Source organism: Chiloscyllium punctatum, chromosome 10 (genome assembly GCF_047496795.1).
Source record: "Chiloscyllium punctatum isolate Juve2018m chromosome 10, sChiPun1.3, whole genome shotgun sequence".
Taxonomy (NCBI): Eukaryota; Metazoa; Chordata; class Chondrichthyes; order Orectolobiformes; family Hemiscylliidae; genus Chiloscyllium; species Chiloscyllium punctatum.
The window spans coordinates 105,521,913-105,534,975 of NC_092748.1; the positions used below are offsets into that span (position 1 = coordinate 105,521,913).

Sequence of the window (13,063 nt, forward strand, 5' to 3'; positions counted from 1 at the left end):
CTAAATTGACCGTAGTGTGAGGTGCATTAGTCAGAGGGAAATGGGTCTGGGTGGGTTACTCTTCGGAGGGTCGGTGTGGACTGGTTGGGCCTGTTTCCACACTGTAGGGAATGTAATCTAATCTAAAATTAACATGAAGAAATACAAAGTTTCACCTGCTCCTCGAATGCTTTTATTGATAGGATATTTGGTTCAGTTTAGAAGGCAAAAGATCATCTGCTTTTGTTGCATTAAGAACATTTTTTCACATTTGGATTATTATTATAGCTGAGTTAATTATGACTTATTCTCTGTGTCTTTAAATATTTATTCAGAGCTGTATTTTAACCTGGAGGCACTGTTCATGTTTTGATTGATAGTCTAAAAAGATTATTAAAGGATTAATGGTCTTTAATGTCATGAGTGAATTTGACAAAAGATTGACCATTTGAGGAGTTTGAAAATGGTTAAAACTTTAAGAAGACTCCAGAGAGTTTCTCTGTATTTCCCTCATGACGATGGTGAAATATTTCAAAGCGGTTCACACAGTGGGTACTTTTTGGAGTGCTGAACCCAGGCATCACCCATGACCACAAAGGAACACACATAGCATGTTAAATTGAGAAATTGAAAAAGTAATGCATCAATACACAATTTAGACCATAAGACCTAGAAACGGAATGACACCATTCGGGCCACCGAGTCTGTTCCACCATTCAATAATGCCTGAAACCTTTCTTCACCCTATTCATCTGCCTTCTCCCCATAACTGGAGGTGCTGTGGTGCAGTCGGCAATGTGGTTTAGTGGTTAGCACTGCTCCCTCACAGCGCCAGGTCTCTGGGTTCAATTCCAGCCTCAGGTGACTGTCTGTGCGGAGTTTGCACATCCTCCCTGTGTCTGCATGAGTTTCCTCCAGGTGCTCCAGTTTCCTCCCACAGTCCAAAGTTGTGCAGGCTAGTGAATTGGCCAAGCTAAATTGCCTTTATTGTTCAGGGATGTGCAGGTTATGTGCATTAGTCAGGGTAATTGTAGAGTAATGGGGAATCGGTTTGGGTGGGATACTCTTTGAAAGGTCGGTGTGGACTTGTTGGGATGAAGGGCCTGTTTCCACACTGTAGGGATTCTAATTCTGACCCTTGATTTCCTTAGCAATCAAGAAGCCACCTATATCTGACTTAAACACAATGAGTTCGGTAGATTAACAATCCTCTGGCTGAAGAAATTCTCCTTCGTCTCAATTCAAAAGGGACATCACTTTACTTTGAGGTTGTGCCCTTGGCTCCAAGTCTGTTCTACTAGTGGAAGCATCTGCACATCCACTCTATCCAGGCCTATCAGTATTCTGTCAGATACAATCAGATCCTGCACCTCCATTCCACTAAACTCCATTGAGTACAAATTCAGAGACCTCAACTGCTCCTCAAATGTCAAGCCCTTCATCCCAAGATCATTCTTCTGAACCTCTCTGTGCTGACAAAGGTTTCCTAATGAAGGGCTTTTGCCTGAAACGTTGATTTTACTACTCAGCGGATACTGCCTGAACTGCTGTGCTTTTCCAGCATTACTGTAATCTTGACTCTAATCTCCAGCAACCTAGGGAGTGCTGCTGAACAAAGAGACCTTGCAGATTCATAGCTCCTTGAAAGTGGAGTCACATGTAGATACGATAGTGAAGAAGGCATTTGATATGCTTTCCTTTATTGGTCAGAGTATTGAATACAGGAGTTGGGAGGTCATGTTGCAATTGCACTGGACATTGATTAGGCCACTGTTGGAATATTGTGTGCAAGTCTGGTCTCCTTCCTATCAGAAAGATGTTGTGAAACTTGAAAGGGTTCAGGAAAGATTTACAAAGATGTTGCCAGGGTTGGAGGATGTGAGCTATATGGAGAGGCTGAACAGGCTGGGGCTGTTTTCCCTGGAGCGTCGGAGGCTGAGGAGTGACCTTATAGAGGTTTACAAAATTATGAGGGGCATGGATAGGTTAAATAGGCGAAGTCTTTTCCCTGGGGTCAGGGAGTCCAGAACTAGAAGGCATAGGTTTAGGGTGAGAGGGGAAAGATATAAAAGAGACCTAAGGAGTAACTTTTTCATGCAGAGAGTGGTACGTGTATGGAATGAGCTGCCAGAGGAAGTGGTGTAGGCTGGCACAATTGCAACATTTAAGAGGCATTTGGATGGATATATGAATAGGAAGGGTTTGGAGGGATATGGGCCAGGTGCTGGCAGGTGGGACTAGATTAGGTTGGGACATTGGGTCGGCATGGATGCGTTGGGCCGAAGAGTCTGTTTCCATGCTGTACACCTCTATGATTCTATGACTCTATCTGCAGTATTCAGTTTCGCCCATCCAATGCTAGCACATCTTTCCTTAGATATGGGAGCTCGAAACTGCTGACAATATTCCAAATGCATTTCTGAACAGAGCCTTATACAGCCTTGTCCATACATCTCTGCTCTTGCATTGTCATCCCCTTGAAATGAGTACAAACGTTGCATTTGCCTTCCTAACTGCGAACTGAACCTGAAAACTAACCTTAAGAGAATCCTGAACTCGGACACCCAAATCCTAAGTCCCAAATACAACAGGTTTGATTTATTATTGTATCTAGGTACATGTGACAATAAATCAAATCAAATCAAGTCCCTTTGTACTTCAGATTTCGAAAGGCTATCCCCGTTTTCTGACAGCCACTTGATGAAGGAGCGGCGGTCTGAAAGCTAGTGTTTCCAATTAAACCTGTTGGACTATAACCTGGTGTGTGATTTTTAACCACATTTTCTTCGAGCTGGATAACATCTGGGGCTGGCAAAGGAGGAAATTGGGTGAATTTAAATCCAATCATGTGTAGAATGAGAAATAAAGAAAAAGAAGGAAAGATTTGCTTAGTGAGGGAGAAAAAAATCTGACACAATTAAAAAGTAATTTAAATAAAAATAAATTAGATTTTTTTTAAAAATTCTCCATAAAGAATTAATTGCTTGCAAGAATAAAAATGAATAACATCAATTGTTCCTCTTTTGGACCAGATATTTAGACTGGTAATTCATTAGCAATTACGATGTGGAGGTGCTGGTGTTGGATGGGGTGGACAAAGTTAAAAATTAACAAAACACCAGGTTTTGGTCCAACAGGTTTATTTGGCAGTACAAGCTTTTGGAGCACTGCTCCTTTGTCAGGTAGCTAGTGGGGCAGGATCATAGGACACAGAATTTATAATAAAAAATCAAAGTGTCATACAACTTATCATTGAACAAACCTGGATTGTCATTAAGTCTTAATCACTTAGAATGGGTTGCAGGTTTTGATTCATTAAGTTATAAATACCAAAACTACTTTCAAGTCACATTCCCGCGATAAGGGTTCATAAAAAAAAAGGTGACAGCTCAGCACAGATAATGCATTAAAGGTGTGAGGTTAGAGTTTGAGTCAGACCAGCTATACTTCCAAAGTAGGAATTGATAAACTGTCATATGGACTGACTGCCTACAGATTGTGCTTTTGGAACGAAATAGAAAGTATTTGCAAATACAAATCTGTGAATGCCAATTCACCCTACAGCCTTATATGTGTTTGTGTGTACATTTGAGTGAGTGAGTGATTGAGTGAGTGAGTGAGTGAGTGAGAGTGTGTGTGTGTGTGTGTGTGTGTGTGTGTGTGTGTGTGTGTGTGTGTGTCTTGTTCATATTGTGCTTACATTTCCTAATGATCTTGTTCATATTGTGCTTACATTTCCTAATTACCAACCGTAACTTTTTGTGGTAACTTAAGTAGGCAGTTTGGCTGCGTATGCAGCAAATTCTTAAAACCATTGGAACACACTTGAGTGAGGTGCCATTTTAGTGACACAAACACAGACAGGTCAAGTCCAGCGAGCAAGTTCGGTACTCACAGGATACCTCACAATCATCTGAACTAATGTGCTGTTTTGAGTATTAATAACCATTTTGCTCATTTATCATGGTTTATTTTTGCAGTAAGATTTCATCCGACAGCTTTTAAAAAAAAATGAGCTGGTGATCACTTGGTTGGAGTCCAGTTTGGGGATTGCAAGTATAGATACCAGTTTCTGTACAATTATAAGATCAGAGGGTGTTAAGTAGGATGTTTAAATCTATGCATGCTGTAGTGCTGCTGTAAAATTAGACCTTGAATACTAAAGTAATGGAAGGATCAGAGACGTTTGAGTAATGGTCCTACAGGCATGTGTAAAATTAGTTGGGCAAGAAGAATGACTAATGTGAGAGTCCTTGAACTAGAGTATGAAGAGAGAAGTGATGGTTATGATGAGAAAAACGACTTAGTGCAAGCACATTATTCAGCAGTCACCAAGGAAAAATGGACTGTTACTTTCCGTGAAATTGATAGTAATAGATTAAGAGACAGGCAAAACAGAGCCAGACTGGGAAATGTTGATGGAATATATCGGATTTTATTATGGTTGGTACAATCCTCCTATAGTGTGTAATTGAAATGAGTTAGAAATCACACATCATTAGGTTATAGTTCAGCAGGTTAATTTAAAATCACAAGCTTTTGGAGTGCTGCTCCTTCTTCAGGTGAAGGTTGACTTCTCCTGATGAAGGACCAGCGCTCCAAAAGCTTGTGATTTCAAAGAAACATGTTGGACTTTAACCTGACTTCACGTGACTGCTGACTTTGCCCACCCCACTCCAACACTGACACCTCCACATTTTATTGAAATGAATGGCACAAATTGGTCATTGGAGAGAGAGGAAAAAAAAGTCATTGTGTCAGGTATGTAACTGAGCGTAGCACTTTGTCTCGTATGTGATTGCCTGAGTGTAATAGATAGATTATTTCAGAAGAAGTGTTTTGGTTAAAAGTTATTCTTATGGCAGTTTCTGTATGCTAGGTAGAGGAAAAGACAAGTGAGTAGAATGGATTTATTCATTTCCACTTCCAGGATTCTGGCGTCATGGCTAGGACAATATGTTTCCATGTTAGGAAGGTTTGACTTGGATGGGAGCTTTATATTCACATGTGACTGCTGCCCTTATCCTGCTGCGTGGCAGCGGTCACCAGTTTGTAATTGCCACTGAAGGAGCCTCTCGGATTGCTGTGATTCAACTTGTAGATGGTGATTATTGCAGCCATCGTACACAATACAGGGACTAAATGTTGGAGAGTAGTGAGCCCATGGAGCCATCTATCACAGAAAGCATTTAGAGTCATAGAGATGTACAGCATGGAAACAGACTCTTTGGTCCAACCCGTCCATGCCGACTAGATATCCCAACCCAATCTAGTCCCACCTGCCAGTACCCGGCCCATATCCCTCCAAACCCTTCCTACTCATATACCCATCCAAATGCCTCTTAAATGTTGCAATTGTACCAGCCTCCACCACTTCCTCTGGCAGCTCATTCCATACACGTACCACCCTCTGTGTGAAAAAGTTGCCCCTTAGGTCTCTTTTATATCTTTCCCCTCTCACCCTAAACCTATGCTCTCTAGTTCTGGACTCCCCCACCCCAGGTAAAATACTTTGCCTATTTACCCAATCCATTTGAGGCAAAAATATTCAATGTTTTCAAGAAGGACTGGGCATCATTCATTCATTTGGACTAAAGGGATCAAAAGGTATAGGGAGAAATTTGGAATAAAGACACTGAGTCAGGTGATCAGTAATGATTGTAGAATCCCTATGGTGTGTAAGCAGGTTATTTAGTCCATCAAGTCCATCCCACCCTGCTACCCCATTCCTATAACCCTGCATCTCCCATGGCTAAATCCACTTAGCTGGGAGCAAACCCACACAGGCTGGAGAATGTGCAAACTCCACAAAAAAAAGCTGCCCAAGGCTGAAATCGAACCCAGGTCCCTGGAACTGTGAGGCAGCAAAACTAAACACTGAACCACCATGCCGCACCATTATATTGAATAGCAGCGCACACTGAAAGGGCCAAATGGCCTACTTCTACTCCTATTTACTGTGTTGGTTGGTATGCCAATTATTTGAGCTGCTTCATCCTGACTGATGGTGCAATGATTGAGTTGTTTTTGCTGCCTTTATCTCGTGGAGAGTGTTCCATCATAATCCTGAATTGAAGCTTGTAGGTTATGGAAACCCACTGGAGAATGAAGAGGTGAGTCATTTGCCTTGTTGCACTAAATATTCACAGAGATAGTCCTATTAAGCTGCACTTACAATTAGTGAGGCCACAGCTGGAGTATTGTGTGTATGTCTGGTGACTACACTGTAGAATGATGTGATTACGTCAGAGAGGATGCAGAAGAGATTCACCGAGATATTATCAATGAGAAAACAATGAAGGTAAAGGAGACATGTCATACATACCTGAATAATAAGAGCTATAGACATCATGAAGAGTATCTCAAATGCAGGAGAAAGCTTAAGGCTGGAATAAGGAAGGCTAAGAGGAAGCATGTGGAAAAGATGACAGGTTTCACTAAAATAGTAAAATGTTCTTCAAATATATTAGCAACGGGGCATTAGCAAAGAATAGAGTGAAGCCCATAACAAACAAACGAGGTAAGCTGCTCACTGAAGTAAAGGGTACAACAGAGGAACTAGATTAAATATTTGCTTGTCATTACTGAATTAAAAGGTGGTGACAATGGCCCAGTTGGAAATGTTTGTGTTGACTGTTATCAACCAGATCAAACCCCCTCAAAATATACTAAGAAGATATTCTAGACCCTAAACTTTTCTTATTTTAAAGGTTAGTGTAAAGTGTTGCATTCCAGATGCAATTCGACTGGCCAAACTGACAGATTTGAAGCAAAACACACTTTTTTTTCACGCACTATAAAAAATAAACAATAAAGAAAAGAATTGGTTTAGTTATAAGTCTCTTGAAATGCTCAACCAAATAATAGATGCATCAGCTATTCATAATTAACTGTTCCATTACAGTAACATCCCATAAACACTCATTTTACCAAGGCAAATTCAGAAAAAAACAGACTGTGTCACATGCAACTCTAGCAGCAGAAGGAAAAACTCCAGCTTTTACCTGGAACCGAGAGAGGATAAAGAAAACAACTTCCACTTCTTCCTAGCAGCAACTGCTACTGAAATGAAAAATCCTGGTTCCGTGAGAGTTTCACCCATTCAGGCTGCTTCTGTGGTTTCAACTTTTAAAAAAAAACAAAGCCTCACAAACTCTTTACTCTCGTGGCTCTGTGTTGACTACCCGTAACCCCTGCCTTGAAACCTTTCTTCAAGAATAAATGACAAAATAACCTCTTAAAGCCATAGTAACATCACATTGATCAACTGAGCAGTTATAGTGATAGATAATGAATAGATGCTAAAAATGCTAGCAGTACTCCTGGAAGAGAAATCGCCAACCCTGGAAGGGACGCATCCAAGATTACTGAGAGAGCAAATCGTGGAGCAGTTGGCGGAAATTTTCTAGGTATTCCGGAGCACAAGATTAGTCCCAGGGACTGGAAAATTACAAATGTGGCGCTGTTGTTGGAGGAAAGGACAAAGGATAACTCAGGAAATGACAAAGTAGAGTTCTTTGATGAGATGACACAGGCAAATGACAAGGGTAGTGCTGTGGATGTTGTCTATTTTGACTTTCAGAAAACATTTGATACAGTGCCACATGGCAGGATGTTTAGCAAATTAGAAATGTTTGGGACTGTTGGGTCCTTGGCAGCATGGATTAGAGGTTGGCCAAAACATAGGAGACAAAGAGTTGTTTGAGATGAATATTTCTCAGACTGGAGACAAGTTGAAAGTGGTGTTCCCCCAGGATCGATGTTGAGACTCTTGCTTTTTCAGTTTCATATAAATGATTTGGAGATGGGTGTTTAGGGCAAAATCTCTAAATTTGCAGGTGATGCTAAACTATGGAGAATAGTGAATTGTGGGTGAATTCAGAGGGACTTGACATGTTGGCCAAAATGGACAGACACCTGGCAGATGAATTTCAATTCAAAGAAATGTGAAGTTATGCATTTCGGAAGAAGGAACATGGAGGTATAATGCAGGCTCAATGATACAATTTTGAGGCAAATACAGAGCAGAGGGACCTCAGGGTTCACATGTATACTACTCTGAAGATAACCATGCAAGTTGAAACAGCTATTTCTGCCACCCACAGTCAGACCCCACCACCAGAGATATATTTCCTTGCCCACGCCTCTCAGCATTCCACAGAGACAATTCTCTCCGTGACTCCCTTGTTAAGTCCACGCCCTCCACCAACCCACCCTCCACACCTGGCACCTTCCCTTGCTGCCACATAGGGTGTAAAACTTGCACATAGATCACCTCCCTCACCTCTGTACAAGGTCCCAAAGGATCCTTCCACATCCTGCAGAGATTTTCCTACACATCCAAACACCTCATCTACTTTGTCCATTGCTCCGAATGTGGTCTCCTCTACATTGGAGAGGCAGGATGCCGACTCACAAAACATTTCAGACATCATCTCTGGGATACATGCACCAAACAACCCCACTGCCCTATGGCCGAACACTTCAACTCCCCCTCTCACTCTGCCAAGGACATGCAAATCCTGGGCCTCCACCACTGCCAAATCCTATCCATCCGATGCCTGGAGGAAGAATGCCTCATCTTCCGCCTTAGGAGCTTCCAACTACATGGAATCAATGTTGATTTCACCAGTTTCCTCATTTCCCCTCCCCCACCTCATGCAAGATCCAATCCTCCAACTTGGCTCCTCTTAAACTGTGCAACCTGTCCATCTTCCCTCCCACCTATCCGCTCCACCCTCTGTTCTGACCTATCATCATCATCCCTCACTTGCATCTACCTTTTGCCTTCCCAGCTACCTTGCCCCCAGCCCCACCCCCTTCCTCCTCTTTACCTCTCAGCCGCATTCCTGATGGAGAACTTATGCCCGAAACGTCAATTTTCCTGCTCCTCAGATGCTGCCTGACCTGCTGTGTTTTTTCAGCATCACACGTTTTGAAGTTGGAACAACTATTAAGAAGGCTTATAAGATCCTTGGGTTTATAAATATAAGTGTCGATTAAAAAGCAAGGAAATAATGCTATACCTCTACAAATCATTGTTAAGACCACATTTGGAGTATAATGTCAATTTTGGGCTCCTTATTTAACGAAGGATGTTTAGGCCTGGAGGAATTGCAAGAGAGATTTGCAAGAATGATACCAAGAATGAGAGATTTTGGATAAAAGCAAAGATTAGAGAAATTGGGCTTATTCACCTTGGAGCAGAGAAGATTCAGACGTTACCTTTTGGATGTGTTCAAAATTATGAATTGTTTTTACAGGCTCAAGAAGGATATTCTGTTTCCATTAATTGATATGTCAGGAACTAGGGATCACAATTTTAAAACTGTCAGCAAGAGAGCTAGAATTGAGATAAGGAGAAACTTCTTTCCTTAGAGAGTTGGAATGTGCTGCCTATGAGAGTGGTAGAGATGGATTCCATCAGAGGTTTCAGAAGAGAGCTGGATTTCTCTTTGAAACTGATGAATTTAGAGGGCTATGGAGATAAAATTCGAGAATGTGATTAGCTGGATAGCTCTTTTAGGACCTGGTACAGTCATGGGCCAAATTCAGAACATCTTCGGTAATCCGAGCATCTATTATCCAAATTTCAGTTTATCAGAACAAGATCTCAAGGTCCAAGGCTTAGGTAAACTGTGTTATGTGAACATTCGGTTGTCTGAACATTCGATTATCCAAACAAAATACTCCCTGCCCATGTTGTTCGGATATTCGACGTTGCCCTGTGGCTTAAAATTCTGTATTGCCTGGACTGGAGCAATTCAGCTCTGAAAAGAGAGAGTAGATAGATTTTCCTGAAAGCAGAGAAAGCTGTGGGTCTTCTAACTGAGGTGCACAAGCTTCTGAGGGGCAGAGGCAGGGTAGATCGGGAAAACCATTTTCTCATAGGGTCAATAACCTTGGGGCACAGTTCGAAGGTAAGGAGCAGGAGGTTTAGGGGGGGTTTGTTGGAGGAAAAAAATCATCCAGAGCATTTTGGTATCTGAGACTTATTGCCGAAAAGGGTGGAAGAGGGAGTGGAAGAGACTCATGAGAAATATTTGGATGAGTTCTGGAAATGACATCACATACAAGGCAAAGTGCTGGGAAATGGGGTTAGAATAGGTGGATGTTTGATGACAGGTGCAGATACAATGGGCCAGAAAAACTGTTTGTCTGGATGTAGGTTTGCTCACTAAGCTGGAGGTTCAGTTTCAGACGTTTTGTCACCCTACCAGATAACATCATCAGTGAGCCTCCGGATGAAGCTGACTGATGATGTTACCCAGTATGGTACTCTGAAAACAAGTCTTCCAGCTCAGCGAGCAAACCTACATTCAGAACCTCAACCTGAGCTTACAAATCTTCTCAAAACTCGCTATGTCTTTCTGATTCTAAGACTCCAAAGTTAGATTGCCAAAGATTACTTGAGTTCACTTCTCTGACAAAGTCAGTGAAAAAAATGTGTGAGAAGTGTAAGATGGCAATGGAACAGCACCAAATCAGCCAGCAGACAACATCTCACAATCATAGGGCTATCTCAACTTCCCTCCAAATATCTCGTCAATTTACAGATTATTGTGAACCATTCAAACCATTTTTATGAACAAAGTTTTCTTATTGTTTCACAACTTTAGATCTGAAAATAGCATATATTTTCATGAAGTTAAATCAAATGTTTTGACTCAAACTCTGGACAATATAAAATCTTGGATAATTTAAAAGACAACTGATGTTTCCATGATGCTGTCCAATGTTATCTTTCTTTTACCATGATGTGGAGGTGCTGGTGTTGTACTGGGGTGGACAAAGTTAAAAATCACACAACATCAGGTTATTGTCTAACAGGTTTATTTGGTATCACTAGCTTTCAGAGCAGTGCTCCTTCATCAGGTAGCTGCGGATGAAGGAGCAGCGCTCCAAAAGCTAGTGCTTCCAAATAAACCTGCCGGACTATAACCTGGTGTTGCGTGATTTTTAACTTTATTTCACCAGTGAGAGCATCTAGTGTGTTCTCTGTTTAAATTATCTGGTTTTCCAGTAGGACTTGTTCTGATACTTGTGACACTGTTGTAACCAAGATTGAACCTCCTTAATGTCAACTCTTGTAATTACAGGTGCTTACCGAATTACTGTGAGCACGGTGGGGAATGCTCTCAGTCCTGGAGTACCTTTTACTGTGACTGCGCCGGGACTGGATATACAGGAGAAACTTGTCACAGCTGTAAGTGTCCCTTAATTACCTCTACACAATACGAAGTTTAAGTGTTTGGCTTTCTTATGCAAAAAGAACAGTTAATGCACTTTAAATTGTGTTTTGATTCGAACAACTATGATTCACATTTTCCAATTCTAATTGAATGGATTGAATTCTGATCACGAGGAAGATATATCCTTGAAATATCGTTCGTTTCTCTTCCTGCTGCCAGGTAAAGGTTCATTTGTTTTCTTTAGTAGATGTGTCATGCAATGTTGCTATCTGATAACATGCTCACTGCATCAAATGAACTGGAAAATTCAATGAAGCGGCTGGAACTCAACATTGAATTTGTACCTCATGCTGAAAGGAGGGCAGCTTGTCCATCCAGGCAGTCTCTGCATCACGTTTGAAAGGACAACTGGGAACCATCGACTCTCTGTGTGTTTCACCACGGATGCAGTCAACAATAACAACAGTTTGTGTTTATATAATGCCTTGGAGATAATAAAAAATCCAAAATCATTTCACAGGAGCATTACCAAGTAAACATTGACACTGAAGAACACTTAATTTAAGAAGACAGTAGGGCTGATAACTGAAAGGTTACTCAAGGGGGAATGTTGAAAGATACATCTTAAAGGAGATGAGAGAGATTGAAAGACACTTAGTTTTGAGTAAGGAATTTCTGAGCTTACAATCTTGGAGTCCTGGATCTTGGAATCAAGGCAACCTTTCAGATATCTGTCTGTTCTTTATAGCTCAGAGATATATTTAAACTATAGCAATGGCTACACTGTAATGGTATTCTATTCTTAACAAAGCTTTTGTGCTTGCGTAGTTTCTGGTGATTTAATGGTGAGGTTGCATATCCTCTTACTGAAAAGGCATTGCACTATGTGAGACAGCTCATTGAAAGGTTTTCCTTGTTAATACTTGTAAATTTGCGACACTATGGTAGTGTTCATTTACTTTCATAGAACATAGAACATAGAACAGTACAGCACAGAACAGGCCCTTCAGCCCACGATGTTGTGCCGACCATTGATCCTCATGTAAGGTATACCTAATGTACGAACCATTGCACCATTGCAACATTTTGTGTGACGTTACTGCACACTCTGCAGTTCCTCCCTTTTTATCAAAGTTTAACTAATGGTGCAAAGAAATGGGAACAGTGGAGTATCTGGTAGACCTTTGAACCTTTCATTTTGATGTGTGAGTCTTTTATACGAAAGGTCCCTGGCTAATATGTTGTGACAAACAGACAATAATATTGAAGGGGAAAGTACAAAAATTCTATTTCACTCTGCAAGGTGAAACGAGACATTAGAGCTAATATAATGTTACCCATTGGAGACCAGTGGCCCAAAGGCTTAGCATAACTAACCTATTAATTGTTATAGACTTGAATCAATAAGAGTAGATGCTGCCTCAGAAAGCAAAGAACCAATTCCCTATGCCCTGAGAGACAAAATAAAACTGATTAAAAGAAACTGCTGGAGCTATTTCAGGGGGAAAAAAAACAGAAATTCTGGTCATGTGTTCCATCATCCAAGTTACCTCTTGTAAGGAGAGGTATCACCCAAACTCCTAAACTTGTTCAACTCTTAGGTTGGCAGTTAATGCACCTTTCTACATAAGCCTAACAACTTGGTCAAAGAGTTAGTAATCCTCGGCAGAAAGTTCAAGCATCCTAACATTGAATCTAAATCTTTGCTAAATAACACACATGTGTATTTCCTCATTAACTGTAACCTGTGACATTAAAACCCAAAAAGGTTGAGAACCTCAGTCTTCTTCTCTGATAGTTAACCAGGCAATAATTCATTCATACAGAACCAGTGTGCTCAGAAATGTGGCGAGTCCATGCATTGTATTTCTACTAATTTATTCAGAGAGAAC

General features: G+C 41.0%; 1 protein-coding gene across 2 annotated transcripts in view; it reads left to right on the forward strand.

Moving 5' to 3' along the window:
• The window catches only part of LOC140482416 (contactin-associated protein-like 5), a 1,296,746-nt gene that overhangs the window by 709,100 nt on the left and 574,583 nt on the right, over positions 1 to 13,063 (forward strand). For both annotated transcript variants that reach the window (XM_072579899.1, XM_072579898.1), the window contains exon 11: positions 11,079 to 11,185. In XM_072579899.1, coding sequence (XP_072436000.1) covers positions 11,079 to 11,185 — 107 coding nt within the window. The remainder of the gene's footprint in view (positions 1 to 11,078; positions 11,186 to 13,063) is intronic.